We start from the raw sequence: 26,356 nt of genomic DNA, 5'->3' as shown, positions 1-26,356 counted from the left end.
GGTGGCGGGTGTGGGCGGGCCTAAGCGTAGGACGTGCAGGGCGGGGCGGGCTCGCTCCCGGTAGCCACGCCCCCTGGTACCTAGCGTGGGCTGAGAGCTTCCAGCTTTGAGGTGCGTGGTGCCCCGAGACTAGTGAAGGGAGCGCGGCGGTTACTCTGGTTACTACGGAAACGCCGCGCAGGCGATGCTGCTGGAGACGCCGTAGGGAGCCGCCGCCACCGCCCTCTGGGGGAGCTCACTGGAGACCTCCGTCCACCGCGGGGAAAAGAGGTCGCGGACCGGAAGGTTCGGAGGCTGGCAAAACGGGATCCGCTGCCAAGGAGAACTTCTCGAGGTAGGGGATGCGCTTCCCTGTCCTTGAGCTGCAGCCTTGAAACCAAGTCCTTCTTTGGAGGGGAGAAGGCAGCTCGGCAGTTTCCCCCTTGACCGTGGTCTGCGCACCTGGCTGTCCCTCCGGGAGAGGAATCTGACTCTGCGCTTGCCCCGGCAGCGCTATCTTAAGAGGAGAGGCGGCATTTGTCGCAGAGTCAAGATATTTCTTTGATTCCCCTCCCCCCACCTCATTCTCTCCTCCGAGGACACCTGATGCTGGTGAGAGAGAACAGTTTTACAGCACGACGAGCCAACATCAGAATTAAAAATATCGCCCGCGACAGCGCCCAGGAAAAACCCATCTAAAAAAAAAGTGGAAGAAATGGATTGCCTGAAAGAGGAGAGTCTAACTGTTGGAACAGGTGATTTTTAAATACTACTTTCTAAGTCCCGTACAACCTCCTCCCTTTCAGATACTTTTATACTAACTTTTTTTATGATTTTCTAAGTCTGACTTGAATTGTAATCCTGTGACGGTGTTTACGAGAAGTTGGGCCGGTTCCCCGTGTCTCTTTTGGGAACACATTTTGGGGAGAACCTTCGATCACCAAAACCCTACAAGGAAAACAAGATCTCAGCATCAACCGGTGCTACCAAAGGAGGCCTTGAACCATGTGGACTTTTCTTGGCCTTGCCACTTTCACCTATTTTTATAAGAAAAGCGGGGACTTAATCACTTTGGCCAACAAGGAGCTCTTGTTATGCGTGCTGGTCTTTCTTTCGCTGGGCCTGGTACTCTCCTACCGCTGTCGCTACCGAAGCGGGGCCCTCCCGGGACGCCAGCAGAGTGGATCCCAGTTCGCAGTCTTCTTGGATATTCTGTCAGCTTTGCCTTTCATTGGCTTCTTCTGGGCCAAATCCCCCACGGGAACAGAAAATAAGGAGCAGCTCGGCTCTAGGAAGGTAGGTTGAATTCAAAGTGGGCAAATGATGAATGTCTTATTTTAAATTTAGGATTGGGGTCATTCAAATGTAACTCTTTCAAGGACAAAAGGCAGCAGCTTAGATACTCTGGTGTTTGGATTCTCATTTGGTTGGGTTTTTAAAAAGATTTTGACTGTTCTTGACACTCTTAGGAATGATTTGAAAACATTAGCCTTCGCTGAACCATGGCTAAATGAACTTTATTTGATTATGAATAGTGATTTGATTATGAAAGGGGAAATGAAATGTTAGAATTTCATTTTGAAGGAGGACAGTCATTTTCTGTGTTGGGAAAAAAAATAAACGTCATTTAAATCCCAGGTACAAAGGACGGTATGTGTACCTGGGATGAAAGAAACCTGCTGCTGATAAGTCCCCTATCTGGAAGTATCAGCTGGCTGGGGAAAGTGACAGAGCAATTTGAAAAACTGGTGGAGTAAAAATGCTCAGCATTTTAAAACCAGGGGCAAAACGCCCTCCTCTACCCACATCAGTGGAGCCTGGAGTAAATCAATGGAGTGGTGTCCTGGTCAGGTGAATAATTTGAGTACATGTCTACAGTGCATTCATGTACCCAAAGGCTGGGTCTTCAAATACATGTGAAGCTATTATGATCCTTGCAAAAACAGCAGAGGACAGTGGTATGAGATGCGAGAGGAGAGGCTATGGAGGCCGCAACATTAAGGGGCCTTTTGGCCATGGGTATTTAGACTTTTTCCTAAGTGCACTGGAGGGTTTTAAGCATGGGAGTAACAATATTCGCTTTTTACTTTTTAAAAAGAACATTCTAATTGCTGTTTGGCACATAGATTGTAGGGGGACAAGAATGGAAGCAAGGCTATGAGGGAAGAGACTCCAGCAGTAGACCAAGTGAGGGTCGATGGTGACTTGGAGTTGGGGTGAGTGGCCTCCAAAGTAATGTACTCTTTCAGGGTTCCGAGTCAACATCATTTTACTCTGTCCAAAGTACACATTAGCAAGGTTTACAGAAGGGACTTGATAGAAGTTTTGCTCCACCACTTTTGGATGTGAGGCCTTTGGCCAGTTGCTTAGTTTCTTTAAGAATCAGTTATCCCTTTTGTTCCGGGAGATGGCAGCAGCCTTGCTTGGTAGTCAGGGAATTAAATGAATGTTTGCAAAATGCCTGATCCCTAACTGTGTAATAAATAGTAGCTATTAGTGTTAGTCTAAAGGTAGGCTCTGTCAGGAGCCTTTTGAGTAGTGCTGCCTAAGTTCACTGTTATGGTAGGTGTGGGCTGGAGTTGTCTGAGATAACTTTCTTCAGGGTCACTGAGCACTGACCAGTCCATCATGCTATGTGGACAGATCTTGGGGTGCATTGGGTTGGCAAACAGTCAGTGTTGGTTCCACTTGTGAAGGTCTCAGGCTTTCTGCCCATTTCTCATAAAGTAGCAAGTTGTTAGACTGAATGGAGTACTAAGTTTCCATTAGTGCTTTGTCTCCTGGCCAGGCTCTGAAAGACTTGATTTCCTCCAGAGTTCCCTTTCCAAGATGGTATGTATGCGTTTCACAGGGAAAACTTCAGAACAAAAACTAATAAAACATGGCTAAGATGACAAAAGCTTATCTTGTTCTCAAAATAATAATTTAAATACAGTCAGTTATTCTGGCCGTTAAGAAATCTGTACTGATAGGAAGAAAGACTATTGTCTTCTCTTGGTGAAGGACGAAAAGATGATTTCTCTAAGAGAAATTATAAAAAATGGAAAGGACAAGTCTATTATGGAAATAAAGGAAAGCTGAGTAAATATTAGAATCACAGAGAATTAAAATTCTAAAGGATTTTAGGATTTATCTCCCATTTTTTTTTCTCGAGATCTTTTATTTAAAACCACTTCAAAACGGTATTTAGTCTTAATCATTAAGGTCAGAGAACTCAAGGAAGATGGTTCTTTGCACTTCTGTATCTGAAATGTATTCATATTTGTGAATATACACGTCCCACCCCTCAAAAAAAATACTGATTATGGCAGTGAATTGCTCATTCCAAAAAACCCAAAACAGTCACTGTTATTCTCAGTGGGCATAAATCTCTCAAAACAGGACTTTTTCATCTTATGATTAAAGTTACAATTTTTATTGTAAGCCCAATTAGCGAAAGGCTTAATGTTTGTCCTTATTCGGAGGACCAACTAGACATCATCGGCCGGGCTCTCGTAGAGTATCAGATTGGAGGAAAGGAAAGGGGTAAATTATAAATGTTTTTATATGTTAGGGACTAACATTATGAACAGGTCAAGTCCCAAGGGACAGAATGAATTATTTTGTTCTTTTGGAATTTTGTTGAGTTAAATGATTCTCAACTAGCAGATGAGAAGCCAGAATTTGATGATCTTTTTGTTATGTAAAAATGATTTTAGATTTAGATTTTCCAGATGATCTACATGGAGAAAATAAAGATGCTGAATAGTTTGCAACATGAAGTCAGAAGTTGTATGTGATTTGCATCTGGTAAATGTTCAGTAGATATTTGAAGAATTGAGTAGTTAATGATAGAATTTTCCCTATAGTGAGTCTTTGAAGCCCCTTATACACCCTTTTTATCTTTGGCCTGGTGTGGATTTTGAAATATGTTTGTATCACAGCATTTTCTAAATACCATACTTGGAAAAGGAATATACATTTCATTTTATTGGGATATTATTATACATTTTTATTTATCAACATTTTGATATCATTGGTTTTTATAATTTAGATTTAAAAACGGTGGTTTATTTGGTTCGATAATGTTTAGGGTGTAGTTTTTTTCCAAGATGCGAAAGTCCAGTGTGTCTTTAGCAGTAGTATGATTTAAGGATGACAAATGTGGATACATAATTCACTTTTTTTTTTAAATAGTGCGAAAAAGGAACCGGTATTTCAGAAACCACCTTAATAGAAGCAGCTGCCTCTACATCGATATCTTCTCAAAATGATCCAGAAGTTATCATTGTGGGATCTGGTGTACTTGGCTCTGCTTTGGCAGCGGTGCTCTCCAGAGATGGAAGAAAGGTGACAGTAATTGAGAGAGAGTTAAAAGAGCCTGACAGGATAGTTGGAGAATTTCTGCAGCCAGGTGGTGTTTGTGTCCTTAAAGACCTTGGTCTTGAAGGTAGGTTCATATTGAGTTTTAGGAGTTATGTGGTATAAACAAGTACTGTTCACTTTAGACTGTCCTGTCACTGGTAAAAAGGTATTCCATTTTATTTTCATCCAACAAAGCTACTTTTAAGTGCAATTAAAAAGTATAGCAGGAAACGATTTTAGTTTGATCTTAGCATAGGCATGTGCTAAGTTTTTCTTTCATTAGAAATGAAATTATTTTAATGTACTTTATCTTAATACATTATATTTTAATGTATTGAAACATAGTATGGGACAATACACCTGCTAAAGTCAACTTTTTCACTTAATGTAAACATATTTCTACTACTGTTAACCATTTTTTCATTATAATTGTAAGCCTATGCAAAGCATTTTCTCGATACTTCATAATATACTTTACCTTTCTAACTTAGATTAATACTTAGGTTATTTTCAGTGTTTCTTTATTAGAGATAACACTATAGTGAACCTATTCTTGTGTATAACTTTAAAATTTATTAAAACTCAAAAATTATATCTTTAGGGTGAATTTCTTAGTTGAATTTCCAAGACTAAGATTATTAGATCAAAGGATGCTTACTTCTTTGTGGTTCTTGGTAATTATTGTTTTAGTTACTTTCTAAAATGTTATTAGTTTATAGCCTGACAAATAATATATGAATTTATCAGTTGTATTCATTCTCACCAGCAGTTTTGATGGATTTGCTGTCTTACTGTTTTAATTTTATTTTGTTGACTCTTTCTTAAATCCAGTTTTGAACGTTTTCCTTGATTTGTTCAATGTTTCTATATGGTTTAATGTGAATCATCCATATACTTCCTGTCCATTATTATTGGGGTCTTAATATTTTTCTCCACATGGTATCATAGCGTTTTGAAGACAGAGACTCTTTCCATGCCTCCACGTCCTCTTGGTGCCTAGTGTAACTCTGGGCATATCAACAAAATTGATTTACTTTTGAACTGAATTGTTTTGCAGATACAGTGGAAGATATTGGTGCCCAGGATGTAGATGGCTACATGCTTCATGATCAGGAAAGCAAATCAACTGTTCATATTCCTTACCCTCTATTAGAAAACAATCAAGTGCAGAATGGGAGGGCTTTCCATCATGGAAAGTTCATCATGAGTCTCCGGAAAGCAGCCATGGCAGAGCCCAAGTAAGGCTACAGCTTCAAATATATGATGTTAAAGAATGAACACATTTAAACGTGGCCTTTGTGCAAATACTATTTTATAAATTTTCATAAGTGTTTGGGTGTGAGCTAGACCATAGGTCTTATACTAAAATAAACCATAAGTTAGAAGAGCGTTAGATCTTTTCAGTACCTTTGTTGAAAACATATAGAGAATTTTTATTGGAATGGTATGGAACTATTGAGAATTTTTTTTTTGACTAAATTGTGTGATTTTTATGTGGTTGGAATTTAGAAGACATAGTTGTTATAACTAGGGTGTAAGTCCCATGCATGCCCATTTGGGAGATGGGTTTGTGGCTACGATACTGCCTTTTAAAAGTCAGGACGGAGGCTTTCAAGGGGAAATTCCTGTTACATTCTTATGAAAGACCTAGTCTAACAGGACTGGCTTCTCTTAAGTATTAATTAGTATTTGCCTCTAGTCCTTAAATACTATAATTGAGGAAGTTTTAAATATGAGAACCCTTATGTCATTGGCGTAGGCTTAAGTGTTGACAAAGCAAGTGAAGAAGTGGACTTATCCTTAGGACTGAAAGGATTTGATATTTATGGACATAGAATAATGTTTATTGTAGAAAAATGGAAAAATGCTCCCAAAATATAAAGAAGATTCTAAAAATTACTCATTATCCTTCTGACTAGAAGTAATTACTCTGAATAATTTGGCAGATAAACTTTAATTCTGTTTACCCATCTAAGTATGAATTGGTATGGGTATGTAAAGTTTTTCTGCATGTATTTTTTTAATGAATTAAGATAAAATTTTGTTACATTTAAAAATACTTTTTAAGTCATTAAATTAGTAATATATATTCAATTTTAAGAAATTGGAAAATAAAAACCACACACAATTCTAAAACCTTTAAGTGTTTTTGCTCTTTGTCATTCCAGACCCTTTTCTGTATATGTGCGTGCACCTACATGCATGTTCTGTTTATGTGGGTAAACTGGAGATAAGGGATAAGGAACTTATGATTCCTTATCTAAATTGCTCAAGAGTGCTATAGAATTTCTTTGTTTATCTTTTAGTACAAAGTTTATCGAGGGCATTGTGCTGCAGTTACTAGAAGAAGATGATGCTGTGGTTGGAGTTCAGTACAGGGACAGAGAAACTGGAGACATCAAGGTGAGACATGTCAAATGTTAGCTTTTCCTAAGAGATTTTCCCCTTTCTTTTTCTCCTACTCCTTTAAAAAAGTAGGCTCACCAAATTATTATCCAGCAAATGGACTGAGTTCTTTCTAAGCTCTGTGCTAGAAAGAATAAGATAGATTTCTGATTGTAACACATCGCTCTTTAGAGCACTTCGGAATGCTATAGTTATAACTTTGTAAACAAACACCACTGTATTAACAGTATTAAAAACTGAAATAAATATAAACTCGTGGAGAAGCAGAGGGGAACTAGAAGGTGAAAAAAGGAAGGATTCAACATAAAGAGTTGATTAGGATAAAATAAAGAACTATTTAAATCAGAAAGGCAAATATAAGAGACTCTCTGGGGAAATAGCAGAATACAATAGTTCCCAATAGCTGGTTGCTCATGTGGTCTAGTCAAAGGCGAATCTGTTGATTCATCTGGGCTGTTCTGTAGGGTCACCACCTCCTAGAAATTGTACTCAAATGAGGACGAGTGCAAGGTAATGTAAATATGTACATACATCCATGTGTATAAAAATTCTTCTAAGCCCTAACCACTGATTTAAAGCACTTTGTGAAGTTAGCTCTAGAATGAAAGCATCGGATGAGTCCTTTGAATTCGTGATGAGTTTCAGTATTCTATGAGCCATGCTTGCTTTGTAGTTCTTTTCCCCGATTTTTATCAAAATGTAGCTTAATCCCAGATGATTTGGGTGGTTGAGCCTCGAAGGAAGGTGATCTCAGGGACTCAGAGGATGTGCTCCAAAGATTGGTCATGTGTGAACTTAAACCCACGTAACAGCTTTTTCGATAGCGTTATCTTCAAATACTCTCTTTAATGTTATGTGCCAGTATATTTAAATCCATTCATGCACATTTTAAAAGGATGGTCCTTTTACTGTGTATTTCTAACCATTTAGCTGAGTATTCTTTATCTTTGTTGTAGGAACTCCGTGCTCCATTGACTGTTGTTGCAGATGGACTTTTTTCCAAGTTCAGGAAAAATCTCATCTCTGATAAAGTTTCTGTTCCATCTCATTTTGTTGGCTTGCTTATGAAGGTACTGTAGGACTAATTGTAGAAAAATAAAAAGCAACTTGAAATTTGGAAATTATTAAAATATTTTATTTTATTTTTTTCTAGAATGCACCACAGTTTAAAGCAAATCATGCTGAACTTGTTTTAGCTAATTCAGGTCCAGTTCTCATCTACCAGATTTCATCTAATGAAACTCGAGTACTTGTTGACATTCGAGGAGAACTGCCAAGAAATTTAAGAGAATACATGACTGAAAAAATTTACCCACAATTACCTGGTAAGAAATAGGATTTCACTCCTATTGTAATCTATAGTTTGAAAGCAAAGCTCACTTAAAAGCCTTTCTATCTCTAGTTCTCACTAAAGCTGTGTCTAAAATAGGCCAGAGATGAGATTGGCAGGTGAAAAATGCATCCATCCAGTCAATCAGATACACTGGCGCTGGATTATTTATTTAAACTAGCACATAGAAAAAAAATCTCCAAATTAAAAAAAAAAAGTTTCAGTATATTTTTTCATATCAATAATTAAAGCAGTTTTCAGAATAATTATTATCGACAAAATTTTAATATTTTTAAAAGTGTGGATAGCGATCTAAGGTCTGAATTCTTGAAATATTTCTTATACTGAATTACTTTTATGCTTGGTTTTGTGGTAATGGTAGCTACCGTTTATTGAATGTTTACCATATAAGAGGTGTTTTATAAACGTAATTTCATTTAATCTATACAACTGCCCTGTGACATAGGCATTATCATTATCTATCCCCATTTTACGGATGAGGGAACCATGATTCAGAGAGGTTACTTTGCTTCTATATTAGTGAATGGCAGAGCCAAGGCTGAGACCAGGCCCGTCTGGCTCATACCTTCCTGTCCTCAGCACGTGAGAGCTGTAAGGAGCCTGTGAGATCATGTTAGTTTTGAGTTGAACACAGAAAGTCTTAATGAGATTTCAGGCATCTTTGTAAAAACATAAACTTTATGTTTTTTTTTCTTTTTTGAATGGGAAGATCTGAATAAGAAAGAAATGTAAAAATTGTTAAGACTAGGTAAAATGGAAACCCTGCTTGCCAGTTATAGTAATGGAAAACTATGCTTGGTGTAAGTACATTTTGTTTAAGTGTTGTTTTTTTCAGGTTATTTTTTTTTTAAAGTGAAAGCATTCCGTTTACTAACAGAATATTAACAAAGTGAAATGAAGTTCTACATGGACCAACTTATATTTTTAATGACATTTTCAACATTTTAGTATATTTTCATGCAGTTAAACCATTTTTGAAGCTTTCAAATGGAAAAATGAATTATGCATATTTAGGAAAAGGATAGTCAATTACCCATTTTTTTAGCATTTTTTTCTTTTACTGTAGATTGTTTTTTCCAATCCAGAGGTTAATTGGAACAGACTACTCTGAGATACTGGGGGGAAACGATTTCTAGATTTATATTAATACGAGGTTATTGAAATTCTGCTCCTTGCAGGAATAGAATGGTTTCAACATAGGCATTCTGCTCCAGATCTGTATCTCCAGATTACACTGGGAACTGTATGAAAAGAAGGTTAATTTTTTATGCAAGTAGAAGCACAAAACTTTAAGACTGGGAAGTACCTTAGGGATAAGCTAATCCAACCATTTCATTTTATAGATGAAGAAACTAAAGCTTAGAAAGGTAGAGCTCTCTACATGTTATCCTTTTTCTAGTGTACATACCTTCCTGCTATTTGGGAATTGGTAGTAGATTTCATCTGGTATTACCAGAATATGGTGATGACAATACATTGTTAAATATGACAGTTGTCATTTAACATTTGGAAGAGAGGTGGTTGGTTTTCTCCCTATCTCATGTGATCCAAATTTCCTTCACTCTTCATCTAGTTTTTTATTCATTCAGACGTATGTCTATTTACATTGGTTTTCTCTTAGATTCCTTCCTTAGCATGGATAACTAGATGCTTAATAAATAATTTTGTCAATAAATAATTAGTTTTTGATTTATCACAAGGGACATGTGTAACAACCATAACAGATGTATAGTAGGTATTTGTTTATACTTGATAAGAAAATGTGATAATTGGAAATTGAAATGTAGTAAACCATTTCTTCGGTGGGGTGGGATTTATTGCAGATCACTTGAAAGAACCATTCCTAGAAGCTGCTCAGAATTCTCGTTTGAGGTCCATGCCAGCAAGCTTCCTTCCTTCTTCACCAGTAAATAAACGAGGTATTTTATTAAACTTATTGTGTAAGGGGTATTCCAAATATTCACATTCAGTATTCCAAATGACATATACATGATTAAATTTATATTGCTGGATTAATGCATTACTAATACCAACATTAGTTTTACAGTGTCTTTAGTTATTAATAATGGGCGTATATAAATCACTGCTAGTCATTGGGGATATAACAGTTAAATATCGTCCTTGATCTAGAGAAGGCAATTTTTTAGTTAGGGATATAAACATAATTTTGAAACACCTTTGATAAATGCTGTAGTAAAAACCCACTCATGGTACTGCAGATTCACTATGAAGCGGGTGTACAAGAGGGAGGGGAGCTTGTGAACTAGAAAGAGAATAGGGAAGATACTGCTCAGGAAATAAAGCTGGAGTTGGGGCATGGAGAATGAGTAGGGGTTCATTATGTGGACAGTGAGACAGGGACTTCTAAATAGACTGAATGACATCTGCAGTGACCTTGGAAGGCTGAGAAATGGTGACACTTTGAACTCAAGTAGTTTCCTATGGCCAGAGTATAAGATAACACGAGAGTGGTAGAAAGGTAAGATATTTATTTAACATTTAGTTTTAATCCTATAGACAATGAAATTCATTGACAAGGTTTTTTTATAATAGCTTTACAGAGATAACTCACAAATCATACAGTTCACCCATTTAAAGTACACAACTCATTAGTTTTTAGTATACTCAGGTATATGCAACCATCACTACAATCAAGTTTAAAACATTTTTATCACTTTAAAAAGAAACTCGTACCCATTAGCAGCCCCTCATTTTCTCCCAACCTCTAGCCCCAGGCAACCAGTAATCTATTTTTTATGTATAGATTTGCCTCTTGTGAACATTTCTTATACATAGAATCATACAATATGTGAACCTTTGTAACTGGGTCCTTTGAAGTTCATGTTGTAGCATGTATCAGTTCTTTATTTGCCTCATTTGCTATTATAGCCAAATAATATTCCACGTGTGACTATATTACATTTTGATTATCCATTCATCAGTTGATAGACATTTGAGTTGTTCCATTTTTTGATTATTATAAACAATGCTTCTGTGAACATCTGTGTATAAGTTTTTGTGTGGACATCTGTCTTCATTTTTCTTGGGTAGCATAATCTGAGTTCTCTCTTTATAGGTGTTCTGATTTTGGGAGATGCATATAACATAAGGCATCCTCTTACTGGAGGAGGAATGAGTGTTGTTTTTAATGATATAAAAATATGGAGAAAATTGCTAAAGTCTATCCCAGACCTTTATGATGATGCAGCTATTTTGCAGGTGAGGTATTAAATTATTCTTTGATGAAAATGTCTCAAAATAGATTTTTTTTGTGAGGCCTACGAGGACTGGAGCTTTGATGGAGAGATCTGTATGTAAGAGCCTGACTCCTACCAATGGTTTTTTAGGCAGTCTTACTCAAGCTTAAAGAACCTGACTTGTAACCTGTCAGTCATAGAATTTCTAAATTTCTGAATTTGAATATTTTGTAACACTGGATTGCATGGACCATTTTGCTTATAGTGATTTTAAATTTAGCTTCAGGGTCACATAACTCATTGCTCAGGAGATTTTTTTTTTTTGGTAAATGGTAAGCATAAGGCATAACTACTTGTACATGGACTATAAACATCAGTTGGTGCTTTTTTTTCTCCTTACCATATAGTTTTGTTTTTTTTAGGCCAAAAAATCATTCTATTGGACAAGAAAAAGGTCTCATTCCTTTGTTGTGAATATTCTTGCTCAGGCTCTTTATGAATTATTTTCAGGAGCAGATGGTAAGTATAGATATTTTTAATAAATATTGAATTGCAGATTTTTAGCACAGGAACGGAACTTAATTACAAAAAAGTTAGTGATTAGGCCGGAAATAGAAATGTTTCCTGAGTTTGTTGACTCTCAAGTTGGTAGTCCTTTTTAACTCCATCCTTGAGCAAAATTTTTAGCTTCTAATCATTGTGTATCTGTGTTAGACAAGGCTGTTGTCTTCTCTTAGAAGTGACCTTAAACACAGTGCTTCTATAATGTATCATTATTTTTAATCCCTGTGGTCCAAAACAGATCATGCATATTTCCAAATGCATAAGATTGCGATGACCTTTCTGGTCAGGAGTTAAAAGACAATGTGATTGTTCATCTTCTTCTTCCCGAACAAGTGTCATTTTCTTCTCATAGTAGCATTTTATAAAATGAATATGACCTTCAGATCACGTTTGCATTTTGTCCCCTGGTAAAATCTGTGCTCATTTGAAATATTCCCATGCTTTTGCTTCTGGGTCGTCTGTATTCAGTGTAGAGAGGTGGTGGTCAGTCTGCATCCTAAGGAAAGCACGGCTCAGCAGCAGCAGCGTTAGACATAGAGTGGAGGCGACTGTGCCGCCTCCCAACTACAGCTGTGTACAAGTCAGTTCATGGTAGGTTAATGAAACTAGACCTTTAGGTTTTTAAGAATAGCCATAACTCAAATCCCATTACTCCAGATATTTACAAAAACGATTTCTATGACCTGGCTAAAGCCCTAGTGATCTGGTTTGGTGATTTGATTAAAGAGGATGATACAGTACAAACTGCCTTCTGTAGCCTCTATAACCATCGTTTTCACTAAAAGAAAAAACAACTTATGAATTGTGATTTGCCAAATTTTTTTTATGAATTGGCAAGGAAGTTAAAATGGCTGGTTGGGCAAATAAGAAAAAGAACTAAGTTATGAGTTTTCTAAGCTCTTTTTAGTTTTCGAGTTTCTTAAATTAGGAATTGGAATCTGCCAACCAAACAACAAAAACAGTTTCGAAAGATTAGAGGAGGAAGGAGCTTTATTGGAGTACAGATTTACCTATCGCATCGTTTTTTATCTGTAGTAAAAGAACAATCTAAGCATATCTGGAAAGAACATTGATTCTAAACTATTAAAATAGGTATTGGTTGATTATGTTGTGAGGGGTTAAAGAATTATTTTGAGAAGTGTACAAATCTATGCATTATTATTTTTCACTGTTCACAGCTGTTCTTTTTACTTGATAATTTACTGCTCCAAGGTTTGGGTTGGGCATCTAGACAGGGAATTTGGTTTCCAGAATTGTGATTTTATAACAAAAAGAGTTTATAAACTATTTGACATCATTTAATGAGTTTATCAGTAAAGAGTTTTTTTTCATGTATATCATTAGCACCCTAAGTGTGCAAATATTTCGTTTGAGAGTAACCTTAAAATTTTATCTTAGATTCTCTACAGCAACTAAGAAAAGCCTGTTTTCTGTATTTCAAACTGGGCGGAGTGTGTGTTGCTGGTCCTGTCGGGCTGCTTTCTGTGTAAGTTGTTTTGATGACGCAAAGGAAACAGATTGTACAGATATTTTTTAGAATTGTTCAGTTTATGAATTACTGCCAATCTTTCTTTCTTATGTATTTTGTCATTTTATTATCTGTTAGTCTCCAAATAGGAAGGAAGCCCAGAGAAATGGAAAAAGGCAACATTTAGTCCTGTGTTTTCCTTCTGGGAAATAGTGTTGATTAGAAGTTGGTTGTAGATGAGGCTAAAACCCTTGATTAAAATAGAAGCTAATTTTTTTGCCTTTGTGTTTCTCCATATGATCTGATCTTTGGGAGCCATGGATGGATGAGAAATTTATATTTAAAAATTAATGTGATCGGGGACTCAGGAAACTCAGTAATAATTTTGACGGTACAAACGTTAAGTCTTCTCATCCATCTGAATGTCAGTACTGTACTGTTTGGAAAAACCTAGACTCCAACAGACTGGGCCATTTGGGGACTTCGTACTGGGTCTCGAGATCCGTGAAAGAAAACAGCTCAGAACCTACAACTGGTGTAAACTACACTAAGAGGAGTTACCTGCTAGCTGCTTGTAAAAATATTTTCTAAAAATTTGTTCTGACATCAAACTTAGCAGGTAGACACAAGCTTATAAAATCCTCCAAAACGGAGAATATGTTTAGCTTATAGATGATATATAATTAAACTTTTTATAGTAAATTTGAATTACTGGGTCTTACCTATTTTTTTTTTTTTTTCTATTACAGACTGTCTCCTAACCCTGTGACTTTAATTAGACACTTTTTTGCTGTTGCAGTCTATGCCACGTATTTTTGCTTTAAATCGGAACCTTGGATTACGAAACCCCGAGCCATTGTCAGTAGTGGTGTTGTATTGTACAAAGCATGTTCTGTGCTATTTCCCCTAATTTACTCAGAAATAAAGTACTTTGTTCATTCAGCTTAAAGGGGAACCACTTGTGAATGAATATTCGGAAGTCACCAAGTCCTTAGACACTGCTGGAAGATTTACACAGCATTGTACTGTACCAGTCCTAAAGCAGAAACTCTTGGACCAAGATTGGGAATAATCTGTTTCTGAAATAATTTGTATATAAACATGTAAATATATACTTTAACTTGCGATTTAAAATGAAGAGTCAAATAAGATAGAATATTTAAAAGAAATGTTGTTACCATAGAATAGTGCCAATACTGAGAACAGTTTTTCTTTTGAAGTTGATATTCGGGATTAGTTATTGTGGGACACAAATAAAATGGCAACTGAACCCTCATGTCTTCCTGTTTCTTGTCGTGGACTTCCTCACACAGCTTCGTGACGACGGAAAAGAAAACCACAGTGGGAGGTGGAATGCAGGGACGCTTGTCTGTTAAATGACTCCGAAGCTCGGAAAGTTGCCTTAATGTCTCTGGACCTCATTTTCCTCATCCATCCAGTGAGGCATTTTGATAAAGTTCTTTTCTGAGTTCTCTGAAAATACCACTTTCTTACAGGAAGCAACCAAGGGCTGGCAAATTCTACCGTGTAACATTAACAAGCCAGTCTAGGATTATTTCAAGAGACAGTGTGAATGAATAAGTAAGCATTTGTAATACCTGGCATAATGCCTTAAAATCAATTAGATCTTACTGAGTTTACAGTTTATTTGAAGAAATTATAGACATTCAGAGGGACTCATGAGACTTCAGTAAATCCCCAAATATCACTAAACTGCTACCCCTGAAATCAGAACAGTAAAATATAACCTGAACTATTAACGACTTCAGAGTCTAATTAAGGTTAAATGACTTGTAAAGCTTTTATAATAAAAATTTCTCCTTTTTAACTTTTAATTTTATAGTCGAAAAAATTTTTCACTGGCTGAATCACTAGTCCAATCAGTTGCATATATCTATCACTTTGCCTTGTGTTAAAGCAGAAGGTCTGGTGGACAATTTCATTCTCTTGGTTCATGAGATATCCTCTCATTTATCCCCAAGTTCTATTTTCTGTTTAAAAACTCACTTTCTTATTAGATCTGGCCTGTTGAGCAGCCGGCTTGCTTTGGGAGGCCATTTTCCCAGAGAACTCATTTCATACAGTTACTGTCAATTACAAATGGAAAACACATTTTTGAGATGTAGAGGTTGGATGGCTACTGGGCTTACTAGCTGCTTCCCATACACCAGCCTCCCAGGGGGTGACACAGCTCCTTACTTGCCAGGCAACAACTGGCTTCAAAATCTGCCTCTCAGGTGGGGCTGTGAGGCTCCTGCTCCCCTCTGCTGACTAGATGCCTTTTAAAACCTTTTCTACTATGGTGGTGAAAAAAATCAAAACCTGTAAGGTCACCTTTTTCTGTTAGTATTTTAGAATTTGAGGCATTCTGACAAAAGAAATAACTGGTCATAAAATCAGAAGATAAAGGAGCTTAAGAAATCATGGGGCGCTGGTTTCACCGCTGATGTCAGGAGGCTGGTTTGGGACAAAGTTTAGCTGGTGGCAGAACCAGGACTCAGCAGGACTCAGACTGTGCCTCGTAACAAAGCTCACACCACAGTTCCTGGATGTTCTGTTTTTTTTTTTTTCTTGTTTTTTTTTTTTTAACTTGTTTTTCTCCTCTCCAGAGGAGGACATAGCTATAAAGTCAGGGTCAGGGCTAAAACATCTTTATTGATCTTTTCCGGCTGCCACAATAGGATGGCAGTGCCCTTTTTAGGGTAATTTTTATGCAGAAGTGACAGGATTTGGGGAGGGGGAGTTAAAACCTAATGATAAAGCTGTTACCAAAAAAAAAAAAAAAAGCAGTGGGAGTAGGCTTATGGTCTGCAGCCTGGTGCAGGGACTGGGGAGGGGGCAGGCTTGGGTTGCTGAGGAAGGAAGGAAAAGGTGGCAAGCGCAGCTGGAGTTAGGGAGTCCCACAGAAAGGATGATGGGGGACCCCGGAGATCGGAGGAGGAGGAGGATGGTGAACCTCAGACACCAAGAAACTTCCGTGGTCTGTGCTGTCACTACATTTGCTACCAGTCTGGCTATCAGCATGTGCCTGCCAGCCTGTAGTGGGTGTGTCCACAGAACCTACCAGATTCATCTCTGACCTTCCAGACAAGGTTTTTTGCAGTGAATACACACACATTTCTCGAACCATAAGCAGAAGTACAACTTTGGGTACTGGCAATTACTATTTTACTGAAAATCTGGAGTTACACAAATAGTTCTTTAGAGCACAAAAGTAAATGGATTTATACTTAATTACATTCAGCATTTATAAGAGGCGGTACAAAATGTGTTCTGCTTCTACATGATAAAACCGCTGAAATATATAATACCATGATTTAAACATTAATTTTGTGATCTAGTTCCATGGGATATGCATCTTACTCAAAATGCCTGATGTTTCCTACAACAAAGGGAAAAAAACATGCAGTTACATGAGCAGTTGAGTTTCATCTCTCAATTCATTTTAGTGATGGTGGGAAGACCTAAGGACAATACTTTTGTTTAAAGAAGTAGAAAAAAAAAATTACAGGATGGTTCTGAACTCATCAAAAATGAAATTAGGCACGTGTGCTTCAGCAACCTGAAAAAAAACAAAGGAGTTAAATTATTCATACTGCTGTCATTCAGAACAAGTCCAAGATTTTCCACATGAAAACTAAAGAAAGGAAGATAAATCCTTCGGAGCAAGGTGCATCACTGGGAAGCGCCGGACTCAAGGGGTGGCCCCTCCTTGAGACCACTGCCTCTGTTCCTGGTGTTCTAGAACCACCCTGGTATCTAATTTCTTTCAACTGCTAATGTCTGAGGGGTGCTGCCCAGGCCTCCCTCCCCCGCCTCCCCCAAAGGTGAGCTCCTTGGCTCTTAAAGGCACTTCGATCTGCTAGGAAGTACTAAGTGTTAATGTCTCGGAAAAACATCTGGCAAGTGACCAAGCCGCTATACCGAGCCGGAGCGGGAGGAGGAGGAAGGCCCAACAGGCTCCCGTTTTTAGCTGTTCTTAAGGGAAGCCCTAATGGTAGTGGAATGTGGTACTAGGTACTCTCCAGGCGCTGGGAACTGGTATTTTTTAAACGCAGTGTTTAACTTTTTTCTGATTATAAAAGTATCATCTGCTAATTCGAGGAAATTTAGCAAATGCAGGAGTTTTAAAAATTCTCAATCAGAGAAAACTAAAACTTAATTTATTTATATTGTATTGAATTCCTCCAGGTTACGCACACACACCCATACACAGTCACACTCAAAATCAGGATCATATACTCTTGAGTCCTTTACCTCTGTTAAATCTTATATTATGAACATCCTTGCATACATATCTTGGTGAACTTTTGTACGTATATCCAGCAGGTAAATTCCTAGCCATGGAATTGCTGGAATTAGGTAATAAAATTACAAAACTTTTTTTGTATTAGATAAAGCCAAATTTCTCTCCCCAAAGGATATGCCAACTTCACCCCCCGTCACCGGGACTGAGAAGTCCTTTCTTTAAACCTTTCTAAGCACTAGGAACTCAACATTTTACTTTTTACCTACCTGATGGGTGGAAACTAATTTTATTGTTATTTTGATTTGTGTCCCTTGAATAGAAGGTTGAGAATCTTTACAACTGTATATTGGCCATTTGTATTTCTCTTCTGGAAAACTTCCTGTTAATATCCTTTGCGCATTTTTTTTCTATTGGGATTGGGTCAGTTATCTTTTTCTTATTGGTGTAAACAACACACTATAAATCAAGGATACTGGTCCTCGGTTAATACTTTGTCCACTTTTAAATTGAGACATTTGACGAAATTATTAAACTACACTCAGCATTTATAAGAGATCAAATCTCTCCACCTTTTCTTTTTTGGTTTCCTATGGTGTTTTACATAGGAAGTTCTCAGAGCTGGTACATTAATTTTTGTCAAATATCTGCTAATTTGTTTTATTTTTCAAATTAATCTATCTGTAATTTATTTCAATACATGGGAGATGTGAAAAGATTAACTTGCTTTTTTTTTTAACTATATAATGAACTAAATGTCCCAGCACTATTGACTAATACACCCTTTCTCTCCTAATTTGAGATGCTGCTTTTCCTTACGTATGATTGGATGTGCTAGGATTTGTTTCTAGGCTACATATGCTAATCTATTTTTTTTAATCCTAGTCTATTGATCCATCTATTGAGTCTGATACCAGTACTACACTATTTTGATTTTTGTAGTTTTATAATATATTTTAATATTTGGGTTTTTTTTCACCAAAAAATCCTATTTTAGCCCAAGTCTTATAACATTTTTAAGAATGTTTTTTTCAAGTTAAAAAAATTATCTGAGATCTTAATCATAATTGCCGTAAACTTATAAACTGGAAAGAACTGATATCTCTATATCTTGAGTCTCCTCACTCAGAAACATGGACTTCCAAATTTTATATTTTAAAATTTTATAGGTTTTTCCTGAATTGTTCCTTCATATTTCTTGAAGAGGTTATTCTCAGCTATATTATTTCCTTGTTAATTATGTAAATAGGATCTTTTTCACATTTTATTAGAGTATTTATTTTACACATTAATTCTGTAATTGGCTTTTCTCAATTGTTTTTCACATGGTTCTACTGGATATTCAAGGAAGACAATCACCTCCTCAATAAACATAAATTTGTATTCTCTCCATTATACATATTTTTTGTTTCATTTCTTATTTTATTTTCTTGCACCTGCACAACAAAAGTAGCAGCTAGAGTCGCATCACTGTCATAGTCCTGATTTTAAAGAGAATGCCACTGGTGTTTGCTTCATTATTAAGTATAACGTTACTAGTTAATGACTAAACCATCTTTGTCTTTAGCTATAAAAAAGTAACCTACAAATTTTAAAAAATCAGAATGACTTCCTTTCAGCATTTATTGAAAGTCTTCTCTTTTTAAATATCAAGCTCTCCACTTTTGAGCTAAAACTTCCCACAGCAGAATTACTAGTAAGAAAGAAAAAGGAAAGAATTTCTTGAAAGGTAAAAAATAGTCTGTCATTTTAGGAAACAGCAATCAAATATAACTTCAGCAGTGGCATAAACTTAACCAGCTTATGGTGCAGAGGAAAGAACCAACTCCACTTGCCTATTTCTCGACCCTGGCCCCTTAAGGAACTCTCTCCTGGACCGCCCACCTTAACTCCTGAACTGGGCGAGTGGCTGATGGTGGGGAGGGCATGGCAGAGAGTGAGAGGAGTAAGTCGTATTAAACTCTGTCTTCTTGCAAAACCCTTCATGGCGGAGAAGAGGGGACATCTTAGAGCTGTGGGCAGAGCGAGGGGAGAGGCATCCACTGTGAATGAGCCCCTGGACCTCACCCCTACTGAGTCCAGGGCCACTCTTAATACCATCTTTTTACGAAAAGGGCAGTAACATTGTTCTCTATCACCTACCCTCCTGGGCAACTTTGTGTACCGAACGTAATCCTCCAGGAACAGAAGGGCACCCACGACGTCCGCAGGCATTTCAGGGATCTTCTGGCTGTCACAGAGAACAGTGTACACCAGTGAATGTTCTGCACATAGTAGACACCGAAAGACTCAATAAACAAATGACAAAATGAAGTTGAAGAATAAACAAATCTCTTGATTCGTATCAAGTCATCATCCTGCTCACATATCTTCAGAACGTAACCTAGAGGATGAAATCTAAACCTCCGTGGTTTACACGGACCTTCCAATATGGCCCCTGCTGTCTGTCTAGACCAATTTCTCTCTGTACCCACTGTCGGCACTTCATTTTTCAAAGACTGGCAGGTTCCTGAACAAGCCACATTTTCCCGCGCCCTCCAGTCTCCATAGCTATATTTGCTCTGCATGCATATTTGAAAGTAAACTTCTAGACATATTTCTAGTCCCAGCTTGGGCGCTTCCTCCTACGTGAAGTCCTCCCTGAAACCTACGGGCAGACGGCTTTTTCTTATGCTCTCAGTATACTTAGTATCTTCTTCCAAGCCTCTTAAATTTTCAGTCGTTTTTGTGCTGGTCTCCTTGAGGGCCTGGGTCATGTCTTCATTGTTCTGTCTCCTGCATCCTGGATTGCACCTGGACCATTACTATATATTTGAAGGTGTCAAATAAATAATAGCATCTTATAATTTTCCATATGGAGCTGACTCATGTTTTCATTCATACAGCTATATTGCCAACCACTCTCTAGAGTTGAGAATGCAGGAAACTACCTGATAGTCTTCTTAAAGAGCTTGCATTCCTTCGTTTTTATCAAAAAGAGTTTTTAGAGGTTAAAACTATTTCCAATTTATGTACAGATTGGCATTTTATAATTAAGAAAGAATTTTATGGTACTGGATTACTGATGTATTTCTCCGAAGATTTTTTCCTTTTGGAAAGGTTTAAGGGTGATGGCACCCGGAAAAGTTCTCACTGCTCTCAACCTTTCGGTGTTTGGCTAGGGCTTTCTTTACATTTGCTCTGCTTGGGGTGAGGGAAGGGAAGGCGTCTACGTGCATTTTGGGTTCCTACATCACTTCACTTTGCCAAATCAGAAATCCCGAGCTGCAGCTCGACTCCCGCATCTTGATGACCTCTCAGGGCTGCCGGTAACGCGCTGGAGCAGAGCCACGCTTCAGCCTTTCCAGTCATGAGAGAAGAAACAGAGGAGGAAGGGCCTGCTGACTCTTGACAGCTGGGGAACTAAGGTTGGGGGTGCCCCCGACTGGCGGTGACTGGAAATGACCGCTCTCGTACCAGCTGGACTGGAACCCTTGGCCTTCTCTCCCCGTGGCCCTGCGCCAGATGAAGGAGGTTTTTGGTGCTAACTGCCTTCCTTTGCAATTGAGCTCATTTTGTGATGGTTACAATTTCATTTGTGAAACTTCCTCATCCTTCTGAGCTCTCTTCTATTTTGCAATTGGTTAAAAAAATCTGTTCTTTGAAGCTAGGTTGACCAAAGGTCCTAGAAAAACACCCAGTGTTTGTTGTCCAGTATACTAAGATGAAGATGAACTGGCCCGATGGAGGCTTATGGGGAAAAGATGTCAGGATTTGAAAAGAGTGCACAATCACTGTGAGCCACTGGTGTACAATGGAGGTAAGGAACTGAGTACTTCAATTTCAGCCGCGTTGTGCTCCACCGAGGACCCAGGATGAAGGGGCGTAACCTCCCCCCACCACCCCACCACCAAGGCTAGCGCTGTATTTGGAATCCAGGTCCAGGTTTGGGAAATCACATTTTAAGATGGCCCATAACAAACTGGCCCACCACCATGGTGAGCGGCCTCTGAACCACAGCACATCAGGAGCAGGTGGAAGGGGCTGACCCAAAGCAAGAGAAGACCTGAGGCAGGAGCCGACATTAACAATGTGAAGTGACGCTGCAAAGGAAGGAGACTACACTTATTCTGTTCCATTTCAAAGGGTAGAAGAAGGCATGATGGGTGACATTCCCAGAGGGATGGGATGAAGTCCGCATTCACTGCGAGCAGCAACTTTCCAGTGATGAGAACCACTCTGCCTACGTGCTGCATTGTCCTGAGAGGTAATGAGTGCCTCACGATGGGAGTGTCCCAGCAGAGACTGGATGACAACCTGCCACAGACACCCAGAGCTGATTCATGCCCCAGGCGGGAAGTAAATGAAATGGCCTCTGAAATCACGTCTGATCAGCAGTGCTTTGTGAGGACAGGGAAGATCACCATCATTAATTCATCTTTAAGTTACACTGATAAAAGTAACCAAGTGGTAATCGTCCAGATTTTGAATGTGCAACATGACAGCATTTAGTTAGCTGGGCTGGCCCTGTGTAGGGTAAGAGTAGAGGCTTGGACCCAGCAGCTCATGCAAATAACTTTTCTATCCCAGAAAAGCCATGTTTGAGAGAAAAAAAGAATGAAAGGTTTATGAGCTTTGTATCCAAGAGTAACTTCAGTGTGACTTGTTCCATTTCATACAGGAACTCGGAACTCTGACACACGTGCTCCTGGCTTCCCAGTGTGGCTGCTCCCTGCCTGCGGCCCCAGCCAGAGCACCCTGCTCCCTGAGGCTTGGGAGCGACGCCCCAGCTGGCAGATGGATAGGCCTGCACCTTCTCCCTGACGCTGGCTGCTAATCGTGGTCTGACTCATGCATGGAAAACCACCGCGAGTGTGTGTGGGGCAGTGTGCCTAAGGGGAGAGCACCTGACTTTCTCCGAACCAGGCGCTGTGCGCTGACTTGCTCTGCAGAGCAGGGTCAGTAGCTAATGTGCGCCTCTGCCAGGGAGGTAAGAAGAGGAACTTGGCATGCAGGGTCCACAGCCCACTCTGTAACAGCAATTCCACGTATTCCCGATCGTCCTTCTGTACCTCGTACACTGCTCCACTGTGGAGCGGATGAACTGTCCGATCAGCGCCAGGAACTGCTCCGTGTACCGGGCGTGAAACTGCTTCAGCAGGGTGAGCAGTCCCAGGACGAGCGGTGGCCAATCCACAGGGTCGGCAGGCTTCCGGCAGACCATTCCTGCAAGGTATGAAAAACGGCCAATTGCAGCACTGAGTGAAGTGCCTGCCTTTGGCCATGCTCATTCAGTATCAATGTTCATGGATGTCAGCATGACTAGGGCCCACATCATCACTATTTGGAGGGGATGACAACTCTGGACTGCATTCCGAATTAGGCCCGGGATTGATGGAAGCTTCTAGGGGTCTGAAGGAGTAAATACGATAAAATGATCGCTAAGTTTTATAATTACCATCACTGTTTCTTTGGGATTATACAATTAATGAATGCTATTGTAGAAAAATTTAAAAGTATCAATAAATGCAAATGAGAAAATAAAAATGACACAGAATTGACTTCTGTTAATGGCAGCATGCATATTAGATAACATGAACTACTCTCCTAAATGAAAACAATTAAAATGCTGGATGAAATATTACTAAGTATTTTTAAACACGATGTTGCATGTTATACAAGAAAAGAATCTGCAGAAGTCGAGACAGTGGAAGAAGGAAATTTGTGAGGTGAGTGAGTGCCAAAGCTGAACTTTTCACTGAGGATTTCTGCCTAAATCTGGACCCTGACCTTTTGCCTGGATGGCTGTGCAGTGAACAGGAGATAGAGCTTAGGGTCTTTGGGGGGAAACACAATGTTGGAAAAGAACAAAGTTGGAAGGCTTATATCGCCTGATTTCAAGAATTATTATAAAGTTACAGTAATCAAGACAGTATGGCCATAAGGGTAGATAAATAGATTAATGAACAGAAAAGAAAATCCAGAAACAGTCCCATCTTTATATGATCAATTGAATTTCCACAAAAATCCAAACAACTTAATGGAGTGAGAGAAATCTTTTCAATAAATAGTGCTGAAATTGGATATCCTTAATGGGGAAAATGACCTTTGACTCTCACTTCATACTGTGGATAGAAAGTAATTTGAAATGGACCACAGACCTCAATGGAAAAGCTAAAACTAAAAACCTTCTAGACCAAAACATAACAGAATATCTTTGTGACCTTGGGGTAGGCAAAGAGCTCTTAGGACACAGAAAGGACTAATTATGAAGGAAAAAAAAGATAAATTGAACATCATCAGCATTAAAAACTTCTGCTCATTAGAGTCAACAGTTAAGAAAACGAATACATAAGCCACGGTTTGTGAGAAAAACTTCGGGATACATCTAACAAAGGATTCATATTCACAATATATAAATAACTCCTACAACTCAGTGCTAAGAGAGCAATCAACTCAATTTAAAAACAAGCAAGAGACTTGAACAGCCACTTAACAAAGAAAGATATAAAGTGGCCAAAAAGCACATGAAAAAGTGCTCGACATCATTAATCATCAGGGAAAGGCAAATTAAAACTACAACGGGATACCATAATACACATAACCATTAGAATGGTTAAAATTCATAGGGCCGACATTGCTAAATGCTGGTGGGTGGAAATCTCTCACTTCAATCAAACATTACTTAATGCCCGCTGTATAAGACACAAGCAGTACTCAGAAGATGGAGTCCTTTCCAGACAGAAGCAAAGGTGATGTTTAGAACAAAAGCATCCTCTATGCACGAAGCCCCAAAGAGACCTTTCTTAAAAGACAGACCAAGGCAGGCATGTGTTCTTAGATCAGTCTTGAGAACAATGCTCACAAGGTTATATAAATGTTTTTAGGGTACACAAACATGCTGAAGTTCCTTCCTCAGTCCTATTTTTTTTTTTTTTAATTTAATTCCCAAATTAACATATCAGTCTAATTCATGAAAAAAACTGCAGTCGGGTGTAGATACATTTCTAGGACACTTAAAGGTTTTGTTTGGTTTGTTTAAAGATCTGAAAATTCCATGGAATAGTGACATGCTTCCCATAAGCAGTTGTACAATGAAGGTGCCTGACCTCAACCAACATACCATGACGGAAATATTACCTAAGAATGGGACCAGTGAACAAATAGTCTTTAATGAAAACAAGATATCTTTATGTATGGACAGTTCATCGTTAAAAAGGATCATATACTCTTATTTAGCAATAACGCAGGGACAAGAGAGGGGGAACACGAATCTCTGAATCTTACGAGGAACGCTAAATTCATCTTGGGATGGTTCTTGACATTGATTTTGACCAATAGCCAGGAAAGGATTTAGAATCAGTTGAGCACTTGCTCTGTGCTAGGTACTGTGTTAAGTATTTAAAAAATCTGACTGGCTTGAGAGGTGAAGTAACTTGGCCACAGTTACGTAAGTGATAGGCGGTGAAACCGCAATGAAAACGTCTGTTTGTTCCTTCCCTCCTACGGCAAGTATTTACTGGGAGCATGATGCTCTGCATTCTGTGGCAGAACCAGGACTGTGCAGGAGGTGCGTCTGAAATCAAGAAATAGTTTTGAATGATATACTAAAAACCTTCAAGAGACTCCACATCCTTACCCTAAAAAAGCTAATAAAACAGGAAGGGAAATACTTCAATCCCTGAGTGAAAAACAATGTGGGCATATTCACTGAAAAGCTCTTACAAATACTTAATTTAAAGTAAATTAAACTCTACAGTGATTTGAAAAAACTGCTTGGATACAAAGTTTGAAGACAGAGGAAGTACTTGGGAATCTAATAGAATTGTGATTATAAAAAGGTTCAGGATAAAGTGATCAATGGCAAAAAAAAAATTAGGGTTATATTCCTGACAAGACAAATCTACTGAAAGCCTTTGGTATCTACTTTCGTTTAGAATGTTTTCACAGGTAATCACACATATCTTAAAGTACTAAATATTCATGTTTTAGTCTTCCCTCCTAACTATTTGTTATTCTTCACACTGCAGTTCTAGATACACAGTAGGAACATGACACTTGTTGAAAGAATAGGATGTTAACCAAAAGAATTTTCTTTCACACCACAATCAGCTGCCTAAACATTAAAGAAATCAGTTGGATGATTAACCATTGGAAATTAAAAGCGGACTACAGTATAAATCTACTGTCTACATTTTATGATGGAGCATCTTATTCGGAGGCCCAAAGACGTGGACTTTATAAACATGCACTTAACTGAGAAAAGATCTCATATGTGACATAGCATTCTATAAAAAGAGCTGTTTGGTTAGATATTAATCTATTGTTTTTGTTACTTATTGCAAAGAATAAATGTTATACAGTACCTAGGTTTTTGTTGTACTGAAGTTTTGGCAACTGGGCGATCAAAAATAGAAAGTTGACAATTGGGAAGTAGGGTAAGCGCTTTGTTGTTATGTATATCTGGAAAGAGAAAGGTAAAAGAATGGGTGGTTTCTTCACATTGCACAATACTGCAGAACAGATTTTCAAATGGAGAGCTCCCATTTTATCTTAATTATCTCTTCGTACTATCTACAACTAGGATGGTTCCATTAATTTGCTACCTTTAGAGTTTTATCGAACACCACCAATTTCCTCCCTCACCCCCAATATAAATACCTCTATAACAATCAGCCCTTCTAGGAAGGGAACGATTTTGCTTAGAGATTAGTAGTTACTTGGTCCCCCTTCCACACCATCCTCTGGTGTCATTAAGGAGGGAAGAAAGGGTGATGAGCCAGAATGAGATGGAAAGCAAAATATAGTAGTTGAGGCAAAAC

At 38.3% G+C, this 26,356-nt stretch overlaps 2 protein-coding genes across 4 annotated transcripts in view; one reads left to right on the top strand and one right to left on the bottom strand.

The window, feature by feature from the left end:
- Positions 1-115: 115 nt before the first annotated feature.
- On the top strand, positions 116-14,585 carry SQLE (squalene epoxidase). Of its 3 annotated transcripts, none has more exons than XM_006916563.3 (12): positions 116-334; positions 578-1,275; positions 4,156-4,408; positions 5,381-5,561; positions 6,630-6,726; positions 7,686-7,799; positions 7,883-8,054; positions 9,904-9,999; positions 11,157-11,299; positions 11,700-11,796; positions 13,240-13,327; positions 14,059-14,585. In XM_006916563.3, exons 2-12 carry the CDS (start codon positions 985-987, stop codon positions 14,255-14,257), a joined length of 1,731 nt encoding a protein of 576 aa, XP_006916625.1. In that variant the 5' UTR covers positions 116-334; positions 578-984; the 3' UTR covers positions 14,258-14,585. The 3 variants fall into 3 exon arrangements, with proteins under 3 accessions (XP_006916625.1, XP_006916624.1, XP_006916623.1); XM_006916562.3 differs by having other exon boundaries at positions 116-734; positions 822-1,275; XM_006916561.3 differs by having other exon boundaries at positions 116-1,275.
- Positions 14,586-16,460: 1,875 nt separating this feature from the next.
- WASHC5 (WASH complex subunit 5) overlaps positions 16,461-26,356 on the bottom strand; it is a 53,425-nt gene continuing 43,529 nt past the window's right edge. The window contains 4 exon segments of the mRNA XM_006916560.3: positions 16,461-16,871; positions 19,698-19,785; positions 22,607-22,760; positions 25,901-25,997. Of these exon segments, the coding sequence (XP_006916622.1) occupies positions 16,815-16,871; positions 19,698-19,785; positions 22,607-22,760; positions 25,901-25,997 (396 nt within the window). The 3' untranslated portion in view covers positions 16,461-16,814.

The sequence above is a fragment of the Pteropus alecto genome, unplaced genomic scaffold (assembly GCF_000325575.1).
Source record: "Pteropus alecto unplaced genomic scaffold, ASM32557v1 scaffold164, whole genome shotgun sequence".
NCBI classification, from domain to species: domain Eukaryota; kingdom Metazoa; phylum Chordata; class Mammalia; order Chiroptera; family Pteropodidae; genus Pteropus; species Pteropus alecto.
Note: the sequence above shows the minus strand (reverse complement) of the source record. Positions and strands in the feature narration are given on the sequence as shown.